Here is a 22,257-nt window from a genome sequence, read left to right on the forward strand (position 1 = left end):
GGTGCTTTCTTTCATAATAGGGAAGAGTAACATAATAATGTTTGGTGGGGACAGGAGTAGGAGCAGTCACTACGTTTTGAGCCGGAGCTACTTCCTCTACAACCCACACTATTATAGCAATGATAACAGCAATGTATTACTGGGGCTTGCTACAGGGCTGCGATTTGGGGGGAGAGCCCCCATTGCTACTTTACAAACACAAGAAAACAATTTCTTTAAAAGATAACTAGCGGTCCCTCAAGCTACAGCAAATTGTATAGCACACAAGGAATTAATGGCCCCATATCTAACCGACACGATAAATTTAGCCGGATTGCTCCTATGGCAAGGGATATGGTCCAAGGATGAAACTAAATTTACAAAAGAAATCATAAGCTACTGTCTGACACTTGATTTTAACAGGAAAATCCCATGGTTGGAACACATCTCTAAATTATTAACTTATTGTAAAATTGACTTTGATAAAAAGAACCCTTCAACCATTCAAGAGATTAGCAAAAAGGACCTGAGGGCTAGATATTCCAAATTTGTCGTTAAAGATAGAGATAGAGTCGATAATCTAAAAGAAAGTGTTGTCTCTTATCATGAACAGGTGACTATGGTTGGCTTACCCTTATACCTTGTAATGGTGAGAAACACCCAGCATACATTTTAGCTAACAAGGCTGAGGTTGAATACATTACATCTTTTAGTAGCCTTCCCAAAAATGGAAAAATGGAAACAAAAATTACCTAACTGCCCATGTGATGGAAGATCTGCACAAACAAATATGCACTTTATACTATTTTGTAATTTTTACATTGATACGGAAATTGTTTTTAAAGCCTCTATTCTTATCTAATAGACTTTTTAATTACAAACATGCTTTCAGTCACGTTTGTAATCTGGGAAATGCGAAAATCATTAATTCCGTTATTAGATACGTACTATGTGCAATTAGGAAAAGAAAAGATTATACTTACCTGGAAGCTTTACTATATGAGAATGTGGACTATTTAATTTAGCTGTGAAAACATACTTGCATAGAGAGAATTGTAGGTCTTTAATTGTTATATCTATCTCATTATAAATAAGTATTTGTATTTTATGATAGAAAACTACTGATGAAATTTAGTTTTATTATTTTTATATTGTATGAAGTGTAACTTTTAATAGTCGATACTGTATGAACCTTGTGCTTTTATGGTGACTTTTGCATACACCGAATAAAGCTGCATTGAATTGATAACAGCAGTCAAAGTTAGTCCAGTGATGAACATTGTGCTTTTACTACAGATTTTTACAGCATTCTATTTCTTCTCCTCAGGCATGTTTATTTTGTCAGTAAACAACAAAACATATGGTGCCCTAAGGTCCTGGGCAAGCGTTTGTTTCTTCACTTCCCCTTTGTAGTCCATCTTTAACCACCCAGGACAGTGGCTCAAACAGTCTCTTTCTGCGCTGATGTGTCTTTCTTGCTGGATCGAAGCAGATATCTAGATGTACCAGGGATCGTGTGGTCCGGGAAGACTTCCTCAGGTCTTTTAGGTGACACAGCTCGTCCTCTCTCGGTGACCAGGATGTCGCGGTGATCTGTCAACACAGCTGGGCTCACGAGGGCATGCAGAACTTTACGACAGTGGGTGGCATGCACCCAATTCTTTCGGTTGGCCACTCGTACAGCAGTTCTGGTAGCCAAGATGACTTGTTCCGGTCCACGCCAATGGGGTGCCAGGGAACTGGTCCGTTGAAACGACTTTATCAAGACAAAGATGCCAGGCCGCAGATCATGGCCATCACCCTGCGACCTGTCTGGAAGGGCTTCCCGTACCTGCTGATAAATAGAAGACAAGCTGTCAGTTAACTGGGACAAATAGTCACTCATCAACACATGGGGTACATCATGTATAGGGCGAGGCTTAGGGATTCCCCAAATATTCATTGGCCTGTCAAACACAACCTCTTATGGCATAAGGCCAGATCGTGTATGTGGTATTGATCTGATAGAAAGTAGTGCTAGGGGTAGGGCATCAGGCCATTTCAAAGACGTGAAGCCTGTATATTAGCCAATTTCAATGTGAAGTTGTAACACCCACCAAGCCTGCTGATTGTGGGTGAAAAGCAGCATGAAATTTCTGCTTAATCCCTAACCCCTTCATGACATATTCGACAACTTGCCCAATGAAATGAGGTCTGTTGTCACTTCATAAGACCCGACAAATGCCGAATCGAGGGAAGAACTCTTTTAGGAGAACTTTCACTGTCGTGAGAGCTGTATTACATTCGCCTCCACCCATTTACTGAAGGCTCAAACCACCACTAGGACATATTTTAAGTTATTACAGCGCTCAAACAGAATGTAGTCCATTTGCAGGACCTCAAAAGGTGCAGTTGGTGTTGCAAATCCTCCTGTTGGAGTTCCCGTTCCCTTTCCAGGATTATACTGAAGACACACCCAACAAGACTGGACCATCTTTTTAGCAGTGCCAACAATATCAGGATGATCCCAAACTTGCATAAGTTGTTTTGCCATTGAGGATGCACCAACATGTGCCGGCCCATGTGCCATGTGAATCATGGGGTATAAGTAAGATACGGGTAACTTCCATTTGGTCATATCTTTATTCCTCCAGCAGCCCTCATCATCCAGTGCTCCCTCCTTAGACTATTGGTCTAATTCACTAGTTGAAGCAGATTGTTCCATGTCCAGCAGCTCATGCCTGGCATCAAGCCAACGTTCAGCTTGTGACTTCACTACATACATGGATGTGGTACTTCGCTGCATTGCAGTTTCACGTGCTGTGTGATCTGCAAAGGCATTACCTGCTCCTATTTTATCAGTCACTTTCTTGTGTGCACTACAATTAACAATTGCCACTTTCTTAGGATAGGTTAGGGCAGTACGGAGATTATGTACTAATTCTCCATGCACTATCTGTGTCCCAAGTGAGGTGAGAACGCCCCTTTCTTTCCATAAGCGGCCAAAATTGTGTGCCACCCCGAAAGCGTACTGGCTGTCGGTAAAAATGCTAACTAGTAAGTCTGTACTAAGCTCACACGTTCTCGTTAGTGCAATCAATTCGGCTGCTTGGGCAGACTTCTGTGGGATGCGAGCTGTTTCAACAACTGTCTGAAGTGTTGTAATTGCACAGGCAGCAGATGTGGTGCCATCAGACAATTTTAGACACGAGCCGTCAACCCATAACTCCCCATCAACACTAGAGAGAGGTGTATCTTGTAGGTCAATGCGGCCTTTAGTTTGCTCTTCAGTAAGGAATATACAATCATGTGACTCTTGTGACTGTGGCTGAGTAGATGGAAATGGCAACAATGTGGCAGGGCTTAGTGTCAAACATCTTTTCAGTGTAATATGAGGGGCCAAAAGTGTCAATTCATATCCTGTCAAGCGAGCACTAGTTAAATGCTGTGTTTTCGTTTGATTTACCAAAGCATCAACAGAATGGGGTACTAACACAAGCAGTTTATGTGACAAAACTATTCCTTCACTCTGACGTATTGATACAGCTGTTGCTGCCACCGCTCGAAAACATCCAGGCAGCGCACAGGCGACTGGGTCAAGAACAGCTGAGAAATAGGCACAAGGACGTTGCTTATCAACGTGTGTTTGTGTTAAAACCGAGAGGGCACAACCTTCCCTCTCATGGACAGAGTGTGAAAGTCTTAGTGTAGTCTGGAGTTCCTAATACTGGCGCAGAGCAAAGAGCTTGGCGTAACTGTTGGAAGGCATTCTGACATTCCGTAGTCCATGGGAGGGGCATCGGAGTGTCTTTAGTCAAAAGGGCCAATAAAGGTTTAATAATGTGTGAAAAACTAGGGATCCACTGCCTACAAAAAGACGTGAGGCCAATCAGTGCACGAACATCCTTCTGAGTACGGGGCACGGGAGTATCTAAAATAGTCTGAATGCGGTCTGGTGTAAGTGCACGTCCCGCCTTAGACAGGAGGTGACCTAAATAGGTAACCTGCTGTCTACAAAATTGCAATTTCTTGCGCAAGACTTTGTGATTGTGAGACTCAAGAAATGATAACAATAACAGTATTCCTTCTTCACACTGCTCAGGGGTATCTGCAGCTAACAAGAGGTCATCGACATATTGGATAACAGCCACCTCTTTGGGTACAGGAAAGGAATCAAGCTGCCTTTTTAATGCCGGACTGTAAATAATGGGACTCTATGTATAGCCCTCTGGAGCTCTACAGAACCGATATGATCTATTGTTCAGGGTGAACCCGAACAAATAACGACTGTCGGGGTGAATGGGTATCGAGAAGAAAGCATTCTTCAAATCAATCACCGAAAATGTAGTGGCAGTAGGAAGGACCATAGTGAGAAGTGTAGTGATGTCAGAAACTACAGAATATTGGGGCACTACAATTTTATTAACTTCTCGCAAATCAATAATGAATCTGTAGATTTTAGTGTCAGTGTCTTTTTTCAAAATTGGAAGGATAGGGCTATTGCAAGTGTTATAGGAGACCTTTTCCACTACCCCCACTTTAATCAAATCTTGAATAATATGTGCTAATGCTTCTTCACCTGAAATTATCAAGCCTGAATTCAAGAGGCTGTGAAAGGGGGCTAGGTATAGGTGTCCCATCGAATCCTATTGACGTTATCATTGTGCCAGACAGGGGAGCCACAGGAACCAGTTTTTTTAGACAGAGCACAACGAGTAGCCCCTGTATAAACCAGAAACCGATCAGTAGATCCAAAGACGTTTGCGTCAATATAAGGACCCATTTGATCTACTGGCACCTCAACCAGTTCCTTACCCCATCCTAGGCATCCCTATGCATAATCTGAATCTGCAAGGGCATCAGCAGATTAATCAGACATTAGATATTGATTTCATCTATCAAAAGTATTAGAGTAATTTGGTCCTTGTTCAACTGCCTCAAACCTGGGACGAGCTCCCATACCTCCCGTTTCCTGAATTCCCTGGGCGTCCTCTCATACTTCCCCCTTCCCCGCTGATACTGCTGACCTCGCAAAAGAGGGTACTCAGAACGCCAATGCCCAGTCCCTTTACAATAGGCACACTGATCAGGGGACACATTTGCTCGAGGGAGAGGAGGTGCTCCAGGTGTATAACATTGCACGTCCGCCTCCTCCACCTCCCCTAAACGGTGGACCATATATTTGAGCCAACATAACTTTTGTCTTAAACTCCTTAACCTTCTTATCCTCCCTGCCTTTTGCTTCCTGTTCCTGCCGCTCATAATATTGGGCCATAGTCAAAAGGGAAACTGGTGGAGATGTGGTCTAAGAACTCTCGCTGGCCTTTAAGTGACTAGCTATTTCCAGTAACATATTAGCAACAAATTTATCAACAAACAAATGCTTACCCATATCATCTGCCAATGACTGACCACTAAAATCATGGAATGTTTCCTCAAACCTTGAAAAGAAGTCAGATCAGAACTCATCCGTTTTCTGTTTACAGGACACTAACACAGTCCAATCTATTTTTTTAGGGGGTATGAGAGCTTTTAACTTAGTCACAATAGCTTTAGGAAGATCTAATATCTCCTTCTGAGGTTTCTGCGCGGGCTCCCTTTCCGCATCTATGTGTTCTAAATGTTCCCAGGTATCACCATATGCTACATTGTCATCTATTTTGCATATTGTTCTCCACATATCAGGAGGCAAAATAAGCCCAAAGAACATATCAATATCTGGCAAAGTCATACTGCAGGAGCTAATGGCTCCTTCCATCTCCTCATAGGAGGCGGCAGGATTTTTACGGGGGTCGGGCAAAGCAGTTTTAAGAGCCATCACATCAGCTCTACTCCAAGGAGTATAAACCCAATTGTATATAAAATATCCCTTTGCATCATCCAAATGTTTATCATCATTGGTTCCCACACTCTTCGGAGGAACAAACAGGGGTGCAGCTTCGCGCATAGGTTTTACAGTAACTGTAGTACTACTGGGTGCAGCCTCTTCCACCGGAGCGTCTACATTCTGTGCTTGAGATTGAACTGCTTCTATACCTCTCTGTGTTCTAGCTAACTCTTGTTCCTTTCGTAAACACAATGTTACGTCTTGTATTTTAACCATTCGTCTAATCATGTCAGATAGGTTTGAAAAAGGAAAAGTCCCCTCTGTTAACTGTCTGTCATCAGTGTTTATATCAGCCTGCTCTAGTGCCTGAGAAATGTGTCTATAATCAAATATTACTTCCCAAACTAATTTTTCTACAAAATAAAATTGCTCTGCACTGTTCCACTGTTGAACCTCAGTTACAATGAGAGATGCAGCGTGAGACCGACGAGCCTCCTCCTTAGCAGCAGTTTTTAAGGTATCCTTTTCTGCTTAAGTCAAAGTAGAGTGAGTCTGTCAGCCATCTTGTTTATCTTGTTCTTTGTAGTCTGAAGACATATGCTCGTCGCGAGAAACCTCAACAGGGGCACTTGGAGTGGGAAATATATACGTGGGTGGGGGCGTTCTAATAGGATGCAGTCATCCTGAGGTTTAGTAAGTATGGGATAAATAGGGCGCCTAATAGGATACTGGCCATTTACCTCTAATCGACGTTCCCTATCTTCTTTTTCTGTTTTTTCCTTGTTTTCTTTATTTTTTTAATTCTAACGCTTTTTGATATATCATTTTTCGTTGTTCTTTTTCTGCTATAGCTTCTGCTCTTTTCGCTCCCTCTCGCACTTCTTTCTCCCACATATGTACACAATCAAACATATCCTGTCTACTTTTTCTTTTAAATAAACACTGCTCTACAGATTGAACCTTTTTAAGATCATATGACCCATTCACTGGTCATTGTAGATCAGAATCTTTCTTTGTGCATTTGTTCCTCAGAGGACCGTACATTATGGAAGAAATACCATATTTGACATACATATCTTGATTTGGCGCCCCCTTTGGGGAAGCCGGCTGACTTTGTTCTAGACTTTCTTTGGTACCTCCAGAGCAGCAACACCACCTACGGAGTGTGCTGGGAGCAGGCATGTTCTACAAATATTAAAAAAATATTACTACTCCAAATATTTTGAAAGGAGAAGAATCTCCACATTACCTGCCTTCAAACTTTGCAAAGGTTGAATAACAAATTTAAACAAAAAGCCCAGGCTTAACTAATCAAGAGTGCCGCTTTAGCGACCTTACCCAACAGACGGTTCCAACTCCCACCTGCTGCACTCCGGGTGACCTTATGGTCACCCCAAAACTGCGCCAAAGAAAACCCCAGTTGAGACCGGCCACCACCTTGAGGGTCAAATCGGGGAAACCGGAAAAGTCACGTCGGCCTGCAAAGACAAAGGACTCCTCGTGCAGTGCGCTTCCTCAGCAAAATTTCGGTCCTAAGTCAAGACCTCTCCTTCAGACGGCCGCGTCTCCAATGGGGCCCCATGAGTCGGGCACCAACTGTGGAAATGTACTTTTTTAGGGGTACACTGGTGCAAGGTCACCCTTTTGTCCACACGTTCAAAGACCAACAAAATAGAGATCAGCACTGGAGATGGGAATAAATAACAAGTTTATTAATCACTCATGAGTGGGACCACATCCACACAGCACTTGAGAGTGCTGCCTGAGGTAGTACACTGAAGTCACAGAACACAGGGCTTTTATAAAGGTTTTTTGCAGTGTAAGCATCAGTGGCGGCTGGTTATAACGGGCGAAAGGGGCGTAGCCCTACCTAGCATCCGAGAGGAAAGAGAGAATGAATGTACAACACAAAGCAGCTTTAATTAAAGTGCTCTCTGCTTCGTGTTAACTGTAACACAGATTCTGATGCTTACTTGCTTTAATAATTAAAGTACTGGGGAGCGAGCTGAGACATGTCCTTGTGTGCATGTGCTGGCTGGGGCGACGGCTACCGCTCGCCCTTGAGGCACACATGAGGAGAGAGTGATGTCAGCATGGTAGGAGTGGCCGGTAGAAGCGGTAATGGTTATCCTGTATATGTTACTGAGATAAGAATAAATAGTACATGCTGCATTACACCAAAAGTGTGCGTGTCACTGCAATCAAAATACTCAGGACAAACCAAGTTGCACCAATAGTGTGCGTGTCACTGAAAACCTGCACACCGGATTTAAGGCATCACTTGCTCCTTTAAGGAAACTGCTCCCACTGTCTCTCCAAAATCTGTTGCTTCCAGAGACAGAAGGGAACCGGAAACAGCTCTCAATGAGGAGAAGCAGAAGGGTGAAGCGAGATAAGACTGGAGCAAAATAAGTCCCTTCTTCCTAAATATGTAAGTATTTTTTCAATGTGAAGCATGGTGGCAGTTTAAAATTGCGTGTTAGCGCTACTGGATTGGACAGACCAGGAATGCGTTCAATACGAACACCAACTTGTATCAAGGCAGCGCGAGTGCAGGAACGGGCTTGCAGGAGTGCAAGCTCGTGAACAACTGCAGAGAACGTAGAAAGTCTCCTACTAGCATTACATGAAATTAAGGCTGGCACACTAACAAGTAAAGTAGCCAAAGGGACTGTCAAAGTGCTCAAATAAACTCAATCTCAACAAATAAGAAGGCTAGACAATTGGCAGACAAGGGAGTCCTTTGTCATTGATGAATTTTCTTCAAAGGTCATACCTTATAAACATTTCATTATTCAAATTATATAATAATTTCAAAAGACATGAGCAAACAGTTCGTATGACTTTACAAAACAGACCAGCCAACGCGTTTCGTCCTGAGACAGGACTTCTTCAGGGCTGTCAAACAATAAACAAAAAGATATGTACATATAAATAACATACATGTAAAAGACGTATACATATTATAAAAATACTTATACACAAGAAGTATGTTTATAAGGTATGACCTTTGAAGAAAATTCATCAATGACAAAGGACTCCCTTGTCTGCCAATTGTCTGTGGTGCACCTCTTGTTTTATGTAAATACACTTGGATTCCTAAGGGAATAGGCATTTCAACAGTGGGTGCCACTGAGTGTGCACACGTTTCTCCCTCACATACAGGGTCATTACAGATAGAGTGATAGAAGGTTAGGTGCTGGTCAAGTGAAGGTTCCACTGTTAGTTCTTCTTTCTCAAATAAGAAGGCTAGGTCTGCGAGTCTGTGAGATCGACCAAAGATACGTGCCGCACCCAGTATATCCACCTGCGCTGAGATCTTCTTGAGGCCTGCCAACAACGCCAACTGTACCATCCTCTTATAATGAAATACAAGAACACTGCGGCAGTTTAAAAGGAAGTTTATTCCTCAGAAGATCTCATCCACAGCCTCATAACTCCTGGAGCAACTGCCGCTTCATACATTCTATCTCTATTCCCTTATCAGATCTCCTATGATATAACCCATGACATACTCTGTGTTCCACTTCAATCAGCCTGATTACTTACTAGGTGCTCTGAACTACCAAGCCTAGATACCACACACCTCTCCTTAGTGGATGCTTTCTAAGAATCTCCCTACAGCAGCAATTCACCCACTCGAAACAGGGCCTTGTTTGGGCATTGGCAAGTGCTAACACTACCATAGTCCCAAAAATAAAATATAGTCTTTCTATCACCACACATGGGCCATTGGGGGGTTAGCCCCAATCACACTCCTGGGGGGCAGAAAGCCCACTGAAGGCAAGGGAGTATTTATTTATTTAAAAAATAAAACATAAAGCCCACTAGACACCAAGAAAATAAAATAAAAAAGGGGTGAGGCAGTACACCCAGGCACTGGGCCATGTATCCACCACATAACAGTCCCAGCAGTTTTTCTGACCCACCACAGAGGAGTTAAATGAGAGTGTTTTCCCTCAGTCTTCACCCACCCCTACAGGGCGGCATTAGGGCCACTCGATACAGATATTTAAAAAAACATAAAAATAATAATATGTGGGCCATGCCATCCTGACATCAAGCAGCATTCCCACCCATATAGTCCCAATAGTTTTTCTGTCTCCAGGGGGCTACTTAATCCCTATTTTGCATGGCAAGTAAGAGAATGTTGAACTCCTTTAGGCATAGTTTTAGCATATGGGCTGACCGAGAAGGAGCAAATGCCAATTTCCTTTCACTTGCCTTGTTGAATGGCTGCATTTATGGGTCAGCTGGAAACAGGGAACCCTACTGATCCTGGGCATTTTTTAAACCTAGAAACCCAGGGTGGTATGGTGTGTATGGATCTCTAGCAAATTGTTACCCAGAATGCCCTGCAAATGTCAAAGCGTGGTTCAAAAAAGGCTATTTCTTACCATATGTACAGGACAGAAAACTAGGAAACTTCCAGCCAATGGTCAAATTCATAGGAGCTTACATTCCTGCACATCTGCCAATTTAAATGCTGCCTCCCATATATGGGTGGACCAGTCACAAATATCAGGTACGATTTATCGGATGAAGTGCAGCAACCTGGGTGGTGGGAATTTTGTGGATCACTGCAGATTCCAGAACTTTCTTTCACAGAACTATGAGTGAAATGTGTGCTTTTAACCAATGTGTGAGGGTTGTATGACAGTCGGAGTATGAAAACGTAGGAGCATCAGCACAAGTCACACCACTCTGGGTTTACCTGGGTGTCTAGTTTTCAGACAAGTCTGGCTTTCTTAGGTTTCCCTAGGTACCCAAATGGGTTGATTTTCATGGCGAAAAGCTGATGTCTCTGTTGCATTTGGGGCCGTTACTCTAGCAAGTGATAGGCCCAGAAACAGAAGTGTGGTAATGTTCTATTAGGAGAAATACAATTATTGAAAACAGTACAACATTTGCTATAAATCAAACCTCAGCAGTTAAGGGGTAAACAGATGTGAATTACTGAAAACGTACATGTGTTTTTTTATAACATATCCTATGCTCAATATGCTTAACAATAAATGTGTATTTAAATAATTTAATTATATTCTTAATTTTCATTTTAACCTCTTTCGCTATAAAGTGCTCTCTAACCACCTAGTGTCCACAATATAAAACTATAAATGAATAAAATAAATACATGAATGGGCGATATCTTTCTTCTTCTGTATGTTTTTCCCACTCAAATTTCTTTATTAGCATTTTACAATATACAAATTGTACAAAAACTCAGTGTCGAGCCTCAAAACTGCAACCCAAAAACATTTCTGCAGCGTGGTATCCCCTCAGCTCCCAAGGCATCCCCAAACGGTCAGGTGTGCTCCATCCTTGGTCTGGAGCAGGGAGGGTGTGCATGCATGCTTGATACTTTTCCTATATGCTTGACCCCTTTCTAGCCATTATTTTTGTTAAGGATTTACCAATCAAATAAATGTTAAGTGGAAAAGTTAATTATTTGTTTGTTTAGCTCTATTGCGGTTTTACAACCTTTCCTCAAATCTTCAACACTTCCTCAGATCTTCTGTTAGGACTGCCGTAGTGCTCAGGCCAAGTTAACAAAGAATAGCAAAGCCTACTTTCTGCAACCCTCGTGCACTTTAGGGGCTTCAGGTTTGGGTAGTGTGGAAGTCCATTTACATCTGAACCCTAAATCTGCAGCCTCTCTCTCAAAATAACTAGCTGGTAGTACACTATAGGCACCTTCAGAATTCCAACAGTCCCTAAAAAATGATCCATTTTTAGGTCTTGCCTGACCCAGCGCATTCGCTGGTCTGGCGAGACATTTTGTGAGGGCTCCAAAAAGTGCTACCAGGCCAGCCTAGACCTACAGTGCATGTCTGCGGGCGCGCGCGTCGCGCTTTACCGTGATTACTTTCACTTTGGTGGCCGCGCGGTCACTTTGATGTTTGATCGCGATCACTTTGGCGGCCGCATGGCCGCTTTGATGTTCTCCGTGAGGCTTCAATAGATTGCAGCAGTTAAAACAAGCACTGGCATAGCCAATAGGTCTCGCTTTTGGGACCTTATAAGTGTTTAGTTATGCAACTGTTGCATGGCTAAACACTTATAAGGTCCCAAAGGCGAGACCTATTGGCTATGTCAATGCTGGTTTATTTCCTCTGTAAGCCAGTCGACCAAAACTACTAGCGCTGAGGAAACCATAGTTTGCTTTGGAACTCCATCCACTGAAGCGATGATGGCTTCAGGAACACACTGCTCCACTGGCGAGGTCCAGACCATGTGATAATCAATGAAATATCTGAGATTGAGATTTTTCAATATGTAGGTGTGAATTTCCCCCTTTAAACACGTAGCGTAAGCTTACAATAGAAATGTAGCCCTTACATTATTAAACCAACAATGCTTAAGTCTCACTGCATCATCACCAACGTCCCTGACTCAAGCCTTTCATCTGTACTCTCATTGACTTGACATTAAACTTTATTAGCAACCGGCGTGGAACGCTGAATGACCCCATTGTAGGATGCAGTTACTATTAAAGGTCCACAGAGGAGCAATCCATTGCTCCCACAGTCCCTCCTGTATGTTTGAGCCATAGGCTTTACTCCTTTAATGGCCCTTTACCTTATGGTGAGTTCGAGCCTGAACATTGACATGAAGGCGCACAAATGTTCTGTGCAGGTGCCGTTTCTTTTCTGGTGGTGCCACGGAAACATGTGCTTCTATATTGGCCTCACTACAGAATGCCGATTCCACCCTATCCCTTGCTATAAGCAAGCCCAATCAACCACAGAAATAGAGAAAAATACAGATTTCTCAATTTCTGAGTTTGGCCAGACTTATTTGCAGCAGGCAAGGGAAAGTTAGCCAGATAATTACCCTTGCCTCGTTATGGGCCCTTGCCTGTGGTTCTGGCCTATAACTTCAGGGGCAGGAAATTAACAGCAGGCATTTCTTGCAGGTGTAGGGAATAATGCTTAATTACATCCTGTGCTGATTGTATACCGATTGGGACGTGCACGTCAAATTCAGCTTAGTAGCAGGATTCCTCCACTCCTTGTCACTGAGGCCATATTACAGCATATGTTCCTCACCCAGCAGCAAAGTGCTGAAGGACATTTCAAAGTCACCACAGTGGATCATCCAACAGAATGCTACAAGCAAGGATCCATGACTACTAAGAGACTAATGGAGGTAAAGACTGCTGGATAAAGGTTATGGAATAGGATCCATGACTACTAAGAGATTAATGGAGGTAAAGACTGCTGGATAAAATGTATGCAATTGGATCCATGACTACTAAGAGACTAATGGAGGTAAAGACTGCTGGATAAAGGTTATGGAATAGGATCCATGACTACTAAGAGACTAATGGAGGTAAAGACTGCTGGATAAAGTTTATGCAATGCAAAAACAGGTGCAAATGGCAGGGTCAAAACAGCAATCTGGGCTTAAATTGCATTTAGGAGGACTCAGTGTGGTTAGAAATCCAGGTATGCATTAGAAGCATATTCCCAATTCGCTAGGCCGATTGCTTACGCATTCACACGATGCACTGGTCTACCTCCTTCAGATTCTCCACTGGCAAGACCACACAAATCTTTCATAACACAGTTAATAATAATTTTTGAAAAATGTCCATCACAAATGACCCATCCTCACCCTACAAATATGCACAAATCATTGTCTTCCACGATTCCCTGGCGGCTACCTTCACCAAGATCGAAAAGGATTTCTCACAGATTTTACAAGCCAACCCAGACACTGGTGTTTATGACAGCCCAACAAAGTGTTTATCAAACACCAAAACTAATGCACTGTTCACTTAACTATTTCAGGCATAATGTTTTTCTTTGCCTCTCTTTGCATTACGCTGAAGGGAAAGCGTAAATGCCAACACAAAACCATTCTGCAAGACTCAAGAAGGTGGACTTAAGGAGGACGGTAGGAGGCGGGGAAGGGTGCAGTCTCAGACTTACTGATAAAGGATTGCCACATCTCCTTATCTTTGTCAAAATGTTAACAAACACTATAGTTGGCACATGATCGTGATAAGGTTTGCATGTAATACGGAGAAAAGGCTCTCCCTATTTCGGAAAAGGTAGCTTTTCCTGAATTATTATTGGCAAAAATGTGTTCATAAAGGCTTGTGAATAAAACACGCAAAACATTTCTGATAAAGGAATTTGGGACAAGTATAACACCACTACTTAAATGTGGACACCGATTTATAGATACAAGTCTTAGAGACTAAAGTAAATATAATACAGAACCTTTCACCCATCAGTACCTGGTGCCAAACAGGTCTAAGCACATACTTACTGGTACAAGACACGAAATATGGGTCCTAATAGAACAAGCATTGGCAAAGTCAATTAGTCTAGCTTTGCCAATGCTTGCTGTTTTGAAGCACTAGTTGACTTTGGCAATGCAGCGCCAGCACTGACACAGCTATTGGTGGTGGCCGACCACATCTGGAATATTTTCTGTAATTCCAAGATGGTCCCACATTGCATCAAGTAGCAAGACCACAAGAAAGGAGACCACCAAAGAGCAAGCAGGAATTTGTAGGACATGGTTACACTAGAAAACATGTAGACTTGAAAATGGAATAATTTGTGGGGTGCACGGGCGTGGGTTTAAGCAATATTTGAATTTAAAAATGTTTAAGGGTTTCTGGGGTCCTACCACTGGAGGGAATACCTTACACTATAGACAACACAGGGACTACCAAGGAGACAAACATATCACAACCTTCTTGATTAGCCTTTCAGTGGCTGAATTTAGTTTTCTACAGCACTTTGGGCATAGTAGGGTTCTAGGCATGTCATCTAGTAGTTTGCAGATGAGTTCTACCATGCATTTCTTCAACTGAAGAAAAAGAGGAACTACTCCCTGGAGACGAATTTGGGAATAGACCACCCCTGTATTAAAAGCGTTTTTAAGGCCCCCGGGTGTTACAAAAAACAGAATGTCTTTTCAAATCTCTTAATAGTCTTCGTATGAATTACCTCTAGAGGACTGCATTTTCTAACCACTAGATTGTAGACTTCACACAGTTGTCCTAACATTTGATGAGACAAGGATGCAGAGCCCCCTTAAGAGAATATCCCAAGTATGGCATTAAAAGAAAATAAGTCACGTGAGGGAGAACAGAAATGATTAAAAGATTCTTATTTCCCAGTTATTCAAACATGTTGTATATCATTAAGAAATGTCACTTGGTTTTAGCTATGTCCAACTTTGAAAAGGTGTGTCCAAACAGCATTTTGCATCGGGTCCAACCATGAATAAACACAATGTAAAAGTAATTTGATAAATTAGCATTTAATTTAAATAACACACTGTACCTGAACTTCTTCAAAAACTGAAGCTTGCTCCTGATTATTTAGCATTGTCAGGTGCTTCTGGAGCTCCAATCTAGTTTTTGCTGGATGAAGTCCTAGTGAAAAAAGAAAGATAAGAGGTTAATTTCATAGTCAAGAACACATAAGTTAGTAAAGTGAGTAAGCATGTATCATAAGATAATTTGCCTAGCTGCCTCATGGTGCTAGTACATCCCCAACCACTAACAGCCACACATAGAAAATTAACAAACAGAACAGAACATATGGGCATAGACGGCCCTCCAAAAGAGCCACGATTCATAATAAAACAAATAAGTTAAATAGAAGGCACCAAGACAAAAAAAAAACACCTACACTAAGAGGAGCCTGATTAAAAGGCAGAATAGACAATTTCAACTGGGCACCTGATCAAAGAGGTAGACAAAACGCTTAGTGTTGGGAGTGGAACTCGGATTCACACGTGGACTCATGCTTAAAAGGCTCAGCGGGCCAAGAACTTGATTCTTTGAGCCACCAGAGGACAATGCAGGCCACAGTAAGCCTAAGAGAAGTCATAATATGCATGTAATTGGCTTAAGTACTCCACCAGTACAGAAATATTTATCTCACATATAAACTATGCACATGTATTTTTGAAAGAGAAAAAAAGGTGATTTTACTAGTGATCGTACAAATGCAATGCAAATGAGATGTACATCTACACTATTATAATAATTTTCCAAACATTTTCCAATGCAATTTTCACACTGTACTCATTTATCTAGAACCTACATGATCCAGACTCGAGAGGTGCAGAAAGGGAGGGGCTCACCAAAACATTCAGTTTTTATTGAGTGCATGAAGGAAGAGGATATCTTTAAAAGATACATTGAAAGGGAAAAATTAATTTAAAAAACATGGCAAATTCCATACCTATTCTAATCCTACCACAACCTACCTTGTGCAATGTGTATGTTACACACAGGTAGGGTTAGGAAAAGAGGTGCAAATATGCAATACAGTCCTTTGTTTTCTAGCAGAAATATAAGCATTGGATTACCAGACATTTGAGGGGGCACATACAGTGTTCATGGTGTTCTAGATGCACTCCCAAAAAAGGAGCTGATCTCACACTAAAACAAGGAAGCACTCGGAGTGCGTGCACACATATATATATATATATATATATACACACACAAGAAAGAAGTGACTCAAACAGATGGATTTACCAAAGAACAAAAATATACTTCCACTACAAGGTTTGCTCAGTGACTGCACAGATGAGACGGCTGAATTTTCAAAAAGCATCATGAGTAAAGATTCCATTTGGAATGTGGAATCAATGCAGTCCTGAGAGCTCTTGAGATATGCAGCAATCAGGTAGTATTGTCAGTAACGTTCAGTCCATCTGGATGCAGTGATTTTAAGCGGTACATCCAGAAGTTTTCTCTGGAGTCCAGTAGTTCTTCCTTTAAGACATGTTCACCAGAGAAAATCTTCAAATCTGATAGTAAATGATCCACAAGGTTAAAATGATTGTCTACATCCTGGTCAATTTTCTTATTAATTATTGCGGATTTGTGGTTTCTGAATCATGTTCATTCACTGTTTGTCCTACATGGCTGGATGTTGTTTTCCTGTGATCCTTCATCTTCAAATATATATATATTTATATTACCTACGAGCTAGGACCAAGGTTTCCATAGGAAAAGCGTTTTTTGTATGGCCAATAAGTTTGGCACCGCTTGACGAATCTTAATGACATTTTCAAAAAAGTCGCCTTTTTGATTCAGCTGCTGTGTTAAAAGCTTCGGGATGATCCATTAAGTGGGGGGCGGGGGGATTGAGAAAAAAGGGGGATCCCAAAATGCGTTTTACCCAAGTTATGTCTACGGATATTTTTTTATTTATTGAACATGACTACAGCCCGAACCGCTGAAAGGAATTACACCAAATTTGACAGGAAGCTAGATGTTGGTCGAGAAAGTTTTGTGACTGGTGTAAATCCGTTCAGTAGTTTCAGAGATATTTAAAACTATAGATATCTGGGTATGCGAGTCCTTGCAGTGGACTAGCGAATCCTACTGAAATTTCATTGGCTGCCAAAACTTCAACTAGGAAGTGTTGGCAGCCATCTTGGGACTTTGCTTGAAGCCAAGTCCCATACAAAAGTTATGAAAAGGCGGCAGGGTAGGAATACCCTGACCCCCCCAGTTAAGGGGTTTAAAAGCATGTTTTTTTTTTTTTAAATGATGACGCAAATTTGCGGATGGATCTGCTGAACCATGGCAAAATTGATTTTAAAAAAAGATGGGCGGGCTTCCACATGTCTTTTTCATTATCCCCAGGGTGGACCAAACCCTGTGGGAATGTTTTAGAATAATATGGAACCACCCACGCTCCGGGGACTGCCACACAAGCCACAAGGGCCTCCCCTGCATCCCCGGGGACTGCTATTTCCCCATGGATTTATCTGTAATGGAAGCGGGGTGTTGCATGGACCCCCTCCCCTGCAGCCACAGGGATCACCACCTCCCGTGGGCTTTATTCAAAATAAATGCGCGACCGCCAAATATTTACTGAAAAAAACCACAGGTTTCAGGGACGTTCTAGTTAGTTGAACATTTCACTCGTACAAAACCAGAGAAATTTGGCCGTTATAGTTAGTTGAGCTAACTATAACTCGCACCCCTGCATGCACCTGCTGATAACGTCACATATTACATCATTCATGTCATGGTCAGTGACGTCACCGATGATATCATCCAGTGACTGTGTGTTTCTGTAAAGTTTAAATATGATAGATAGATATATACCAAGGAGTATTCAAGAATGAGGGGTGTATGAGTGTCTTAATGGATGGTTTAGTAGGTGCATGACTGACTGTATAAGCGAGTGATTAAACGTGTCTTACTGAATGCATGGGTTAGTGACTAAATTGTGTGAATGTCTGTATCAGTCGGTCAGTTGGTGTGGAAGCGGCTGTATGGGTTGGTGAGTAGCTACATGAGTGTCTGTATCCAATCCAATCCAATCCCAGCATTTGTATAGCGCACTACTCACCCGGTAGGGTCTCAAGGCACTTGGGGGAGGGGTCCGCTGCTGCTCGAATAGCCAGGTCTCGAGTTGCTTCCTGAAGGAGAGATGGTCCTGGGTCAGCCGAAGGCGGATGGGGAGGGAGTTCCATGTCTTGGCCGCCAGGTAGGAGAAGGATCTTCCTCCGGCGGTGGCTCTGCGAATGCGTGGTACGGCGGCGAGGGCGAGGCTGGTCGATCGTAGCTGGCGGGTGGGCGTGTAGAAAGTCAGGCGGTTGTTGAGGTACTTGGGGCCCAGGTCGTGGAGAGCCTTGTGTGCGTGGGTGAGGAGTCTGAACGTGATCCTCTTGCTGACGGGGAGCCAGTGCAGGTCTCTCAGGTGACCGGAGATGTGGTTGTGTCGGGGGATGTCCAGGACGAGTCGTGCAGAGGCGTTCTTTATGCGCTGGAGTCTTTTCTGTAGTTTGGCTGTGGTTCCGGCGTAGAGGGTGTTTCCGTAATCCAGTCGGCTGGTGACGAGTGCCTGGGTGACCGTCTTCCTGGTTTCGGTGGGGATCCATCAGAAGATCTTACGGAGCATGCGCAGGGTGTTGAAGCACGATGATGAGACGGCATTGACTTGTCTGGTCATCGAGAGGGAGGAGTCCAGGATGAAGCCCAGGTTGTGTGCGTGGTCCGTTGGCTTGGGAGTGGTGCCCAGGGCAGGGGGCCACCAGGAGTCGTCCTAGGCGGAGGGGGCTGATCCCAGGATGAGGACTTCCGACTTGTCTGAGTTCAGTTTCAGGCGGCTGTTCTTCATCCACTCAGCGACGTCTTTCATCCCTTCGTGTAGGTTGGTTCTGGCGGTGGCGGGGTCGTTGGTGAGGGAGAGGATCAGCTGGGTGTCGTCGGCGTAGGAGATGATGTTGAGCTTGTGTTGGCGTGCGATGGCTGCGAGAGGGCTCATGTAGACGTTGAAGAGGGTCGGGCTGAGTGATGATCCATGTGTTACGCCGCAGATGACTTCGGTGGCCTCGGATCTGAATGGGAGGAGGCGGACTCTCTGGGTTCTGCCGGCGAGGAACGAGATGATCCACTCCAGTGCCTTCTCTTGGATTCCAATGTTGCTGAGGCGCTGTACTAGGGTGCGGTGGCAAGACAGTGTCAAACACCGCAGAGAGGTCCAGGAGGATGAGGGCCGCTGTTTCCCCGTTGTCGAGCAGGGATCTGATGTCATCGGTGGCTGCGATCAGGGCTGTCTCGGTGCTGTGGTTGGCTCGGAAACCGGACTGCGTGGGGTCGAGGGATCCGTTCGTCTCGAGGAAGGCGTCGAGCTATCTGTTGACTGTCTTCTCGATGACTTTGGCAGGAAAAGGGAGGAGCAAGATGGGGCGGAAGTTCTTGAGGTCGGTGGGGTCCGCTGTTGGTTTCTTCAGTAGGGCGCTGAGCTCTGCATGCTTCCAGCTCTCCGGGAAGGTGGCAGTGGTGAAGGAGACGTTGATGATGTCCCGGAGTTGGGGTGCGATGATGGAGTCGGCCTTGTTGAAGACGTGGTGGGGGCAGGGGTCGGTTGGTGATCCGGAGTGGATGGTGTTCATCGTGCGGGTGGTGTCTTCGGTGCTGACCGGGGTCCAGTTGCAGATGGTGGTGGTGGGGGGTGTTGGTTCGGTGGTTGGGTGTGTGGTTGGTGCGCCGAAGCTGTTGTGTATGTCGGCTATCTTGCGGTGGAAGAATGAGGCGAGTGAGTCGCAGAGGTCTTGCGAGGGGGTGATGTCGTTGTTTCCGGCGCTGGGGTTGGAGAACTCTTTGACGATGCTGAAGAGTTCCTTGCTGTTGTGGGTGTTGTTTTCCAGTCGTTCTTTGAATGTTGACCTTTTGGTGGTGCGGATCAGCTGGTGGTGTATGCGGGTGGCGTTCTTGAGGGCAGTCATGTTTCCTGTGGTCTGGTCGTGGTGCCAGGCTCTCTCGAGGGTGTGGCAGTTCTTCTTGGAATTTTTGAGTTCGTCGGTGAACCAAGAGGCTTTCTTGCTGCCGGGTCTGCTGGGAGTGGTCTTCAGTGGTGCGAGGTCATCTGCGCAGTCGGTGAGCCACTGTGTGAAGATGCAGGCTGCTACGTTGGGGGCCGTTGCGCTGGCGGGAGGGTTCCGTCTGAGGGAGGTGGTGAGCTGGTCGGCGGTGATCTTGCTCCAGCTCCTGCGGGGAACCTGTTGCGGGTGGTGGTGGGTCGTGGTTCTCCTGAAGCTGAAGTGGACGCAGCTGTGGTCAGTCCAATGGAGTCCGGTGGAGTGGCTGAAGGAGATGTACTTTGCTGGAGGAGAAGACTGGGTCAAGCATGTGGCCGGCGTAGTGGGTGGGGGTGTTGACCAGTTGCTTGAGTCCGAGGTTGGCGAGGTTGTCCAGCAGGGTGGTGGTGTTGCTGTCATTGTTGTTCTCCAGGTGGAAGTTGAGGTCCCCTAGGAGGATGTAGTCTGAGGAGGCGAGGGCGTGCGGGCTGATTAAGTCTGCGATGTCTCCGCTGAATTTTGTGCGTGGTCCCGGGGGTCTGTAGATGAGGGTGCCTCTGAGGGTGGTCTTTGGTTCGGTGTGTATCTGGAAGTGGAGGTGCTCAGCGGCGGTGAATGTGTCGTCGGGGTTTGTCGTGATGCGGATGGTGTTCTTGTGGACGATGGCGATGCCTCCTCCGGTCTGGTTTACGCGGTCCTTCCGGGTGATCTTGTATCCGTCCGGGATGGCTATGGCGATGTCGGGCGCTGAGGAGGCGTTCATCCAGGTTTCCGTGAGGAAGGCGACGTCTGGTGATGTTGTGTCGAGCAGGTTCCAGAGTTCGACGGCGTGTCTGTGGACGGAGCGGGTGTTGAGCAGGATGCACTTGAGGTGGTTGTTGCTGGTGCTCGTCGGCTTGGCGGTGCGGTGCAGGTCCAGAGGCAGGTGAAATTGCAGGCTTGGCAGGTGAAGGGTCCGTGGGTGCGTTTCGGGGTGGCTCGGTAGCAGGCGGGGTTCCGGCCGGGTTTGAGTGCGTTGAGGGTGGCGGCGTCGTAAGTCCATCATGTGGGCTGGCATCCTTGGGGGCCAGGGGTCCTTCAGTGCACAATCGGCGCGCCCGCTGCGCGTGCTCGCTGCGCGTACGCGTGGACTCCGCCATAAATGGCGAAGTGGGAGGGAGGAGCAGCTGGGAGGTGGGAGCGGGGCAGCGAATGGGGGTACAGAAAGAAAAAGGGGGCGGGCCGCAGGGGAGCCGCGGCGGGGAGCGGGGGGAAAGGAGAGCAGGAAAAACGGGCGAGGGGGCAGGTACACAGGACAAAAACGGGCAGTACAATGAGCACAGAGACAAGGCAAAATACAAAATACAAGAACAGAATACAATACATAGCAATAAAATACAATAGTTAGCGGGAGCGGCGACAAAAGACGGGCGGAAAAACCGGCGAAGGAAAAATCAAAAGCTCAGCTGCAGGGCAGCGGCGAACTCGAGGCAGCAGCGGTGGAGCCTGGCACACTCACGGGGAGTCGCGCAGTGTGTGGAGCGACCGGCCCTGAAGCAGGGACAAGGGTCACAGCTCACCACCGCGTGGACTCCGCCATAAATGGCCAAGTGGGAGGAAGGAGCAGCTGGGAGGCGGGAGCGGGGCGTCGAATGGGGGTACAGAAAGAAAAAGGGGGCGGGGCCGCAGGGGAGCAGCGGCTGGGAGCAGGGGGAAGGAGAGCGGGAAAAACGGGCGAGGGGGCAGGTACACAGGACAAAAACGGGCGGTACAATGAGCACAGAGACCAGGCAGAATACAAAATACAAAAAGAGAATACAATACGTAGCAATAAAATACAATACTTAGCGGGAGCGGCGACAAAACACGGGCGGAAAAACCGGCGAAGGAAAAATCAAAAGCTCAGCTGCAGGGCAGCGGCGAACTCAAGGCAGCAGCGGTGGAGCCTGGCACACTCACGGGGAGTCGCGCAGTGTGTGAAACGACCGGCCCTGAAGCAGGGACAAGGGTCCCTGCTTCAATGGGTTATTGATTGGTTGTTTGACTATCTGTATGGGTGCATGATTGTGTGTGGGTGGCTGGGGGATATGTGGTTCTGCGCATAGATGTGCGAGTGGGTGATTCACTGGGTGTATGGGTTCAAGAGTGCATCTATGAAGGGCTGTATTGGTGGGTGAGTGTATGTGTGTGTTGGT

General features: G+C 45.2%; 1 protein-coding gene across 9 annotated transcripts in view; it reads right to left on the bottom strand.

Moving 5' to 3' along the window:
* TBC1D1 (TBC1 domain family member 1) overlaps positions 1–22,257 on the bottom strand; it is a 933,361-nt gene that overhangs the window by 393,906 nt on the left and 517,198 nt on the right. For all 9 annotated transcript variants that reach the window (XM_085642280.1, XM_085642279.1, XM_085642278.1 and 6 more), the window contains one exon: positions 15,091–15,182. In XM_085642280.1, coding sequence (XP_085498406.1) covers positions 15,091–15,182 — 92 coding nt within the window. The remainder of the gene's footprint in view (positions 1–15,090; positions 15,183–22,257) is intronic.

The sequence above is a fragment of the Triturus cristatus genome, chromosome 2_2, assembly GCF_964204655.1.
Source record: "Triturus cristatus chromosome 2_2, aTriCri1.1, whole genome shotgun sequence".
NCBI classification, from domain to species: Eukaryota; Metazoa; Chordata; class Amphibia; order Caudata; family Salamandridae; genus Triturus; species Triturus cristatus.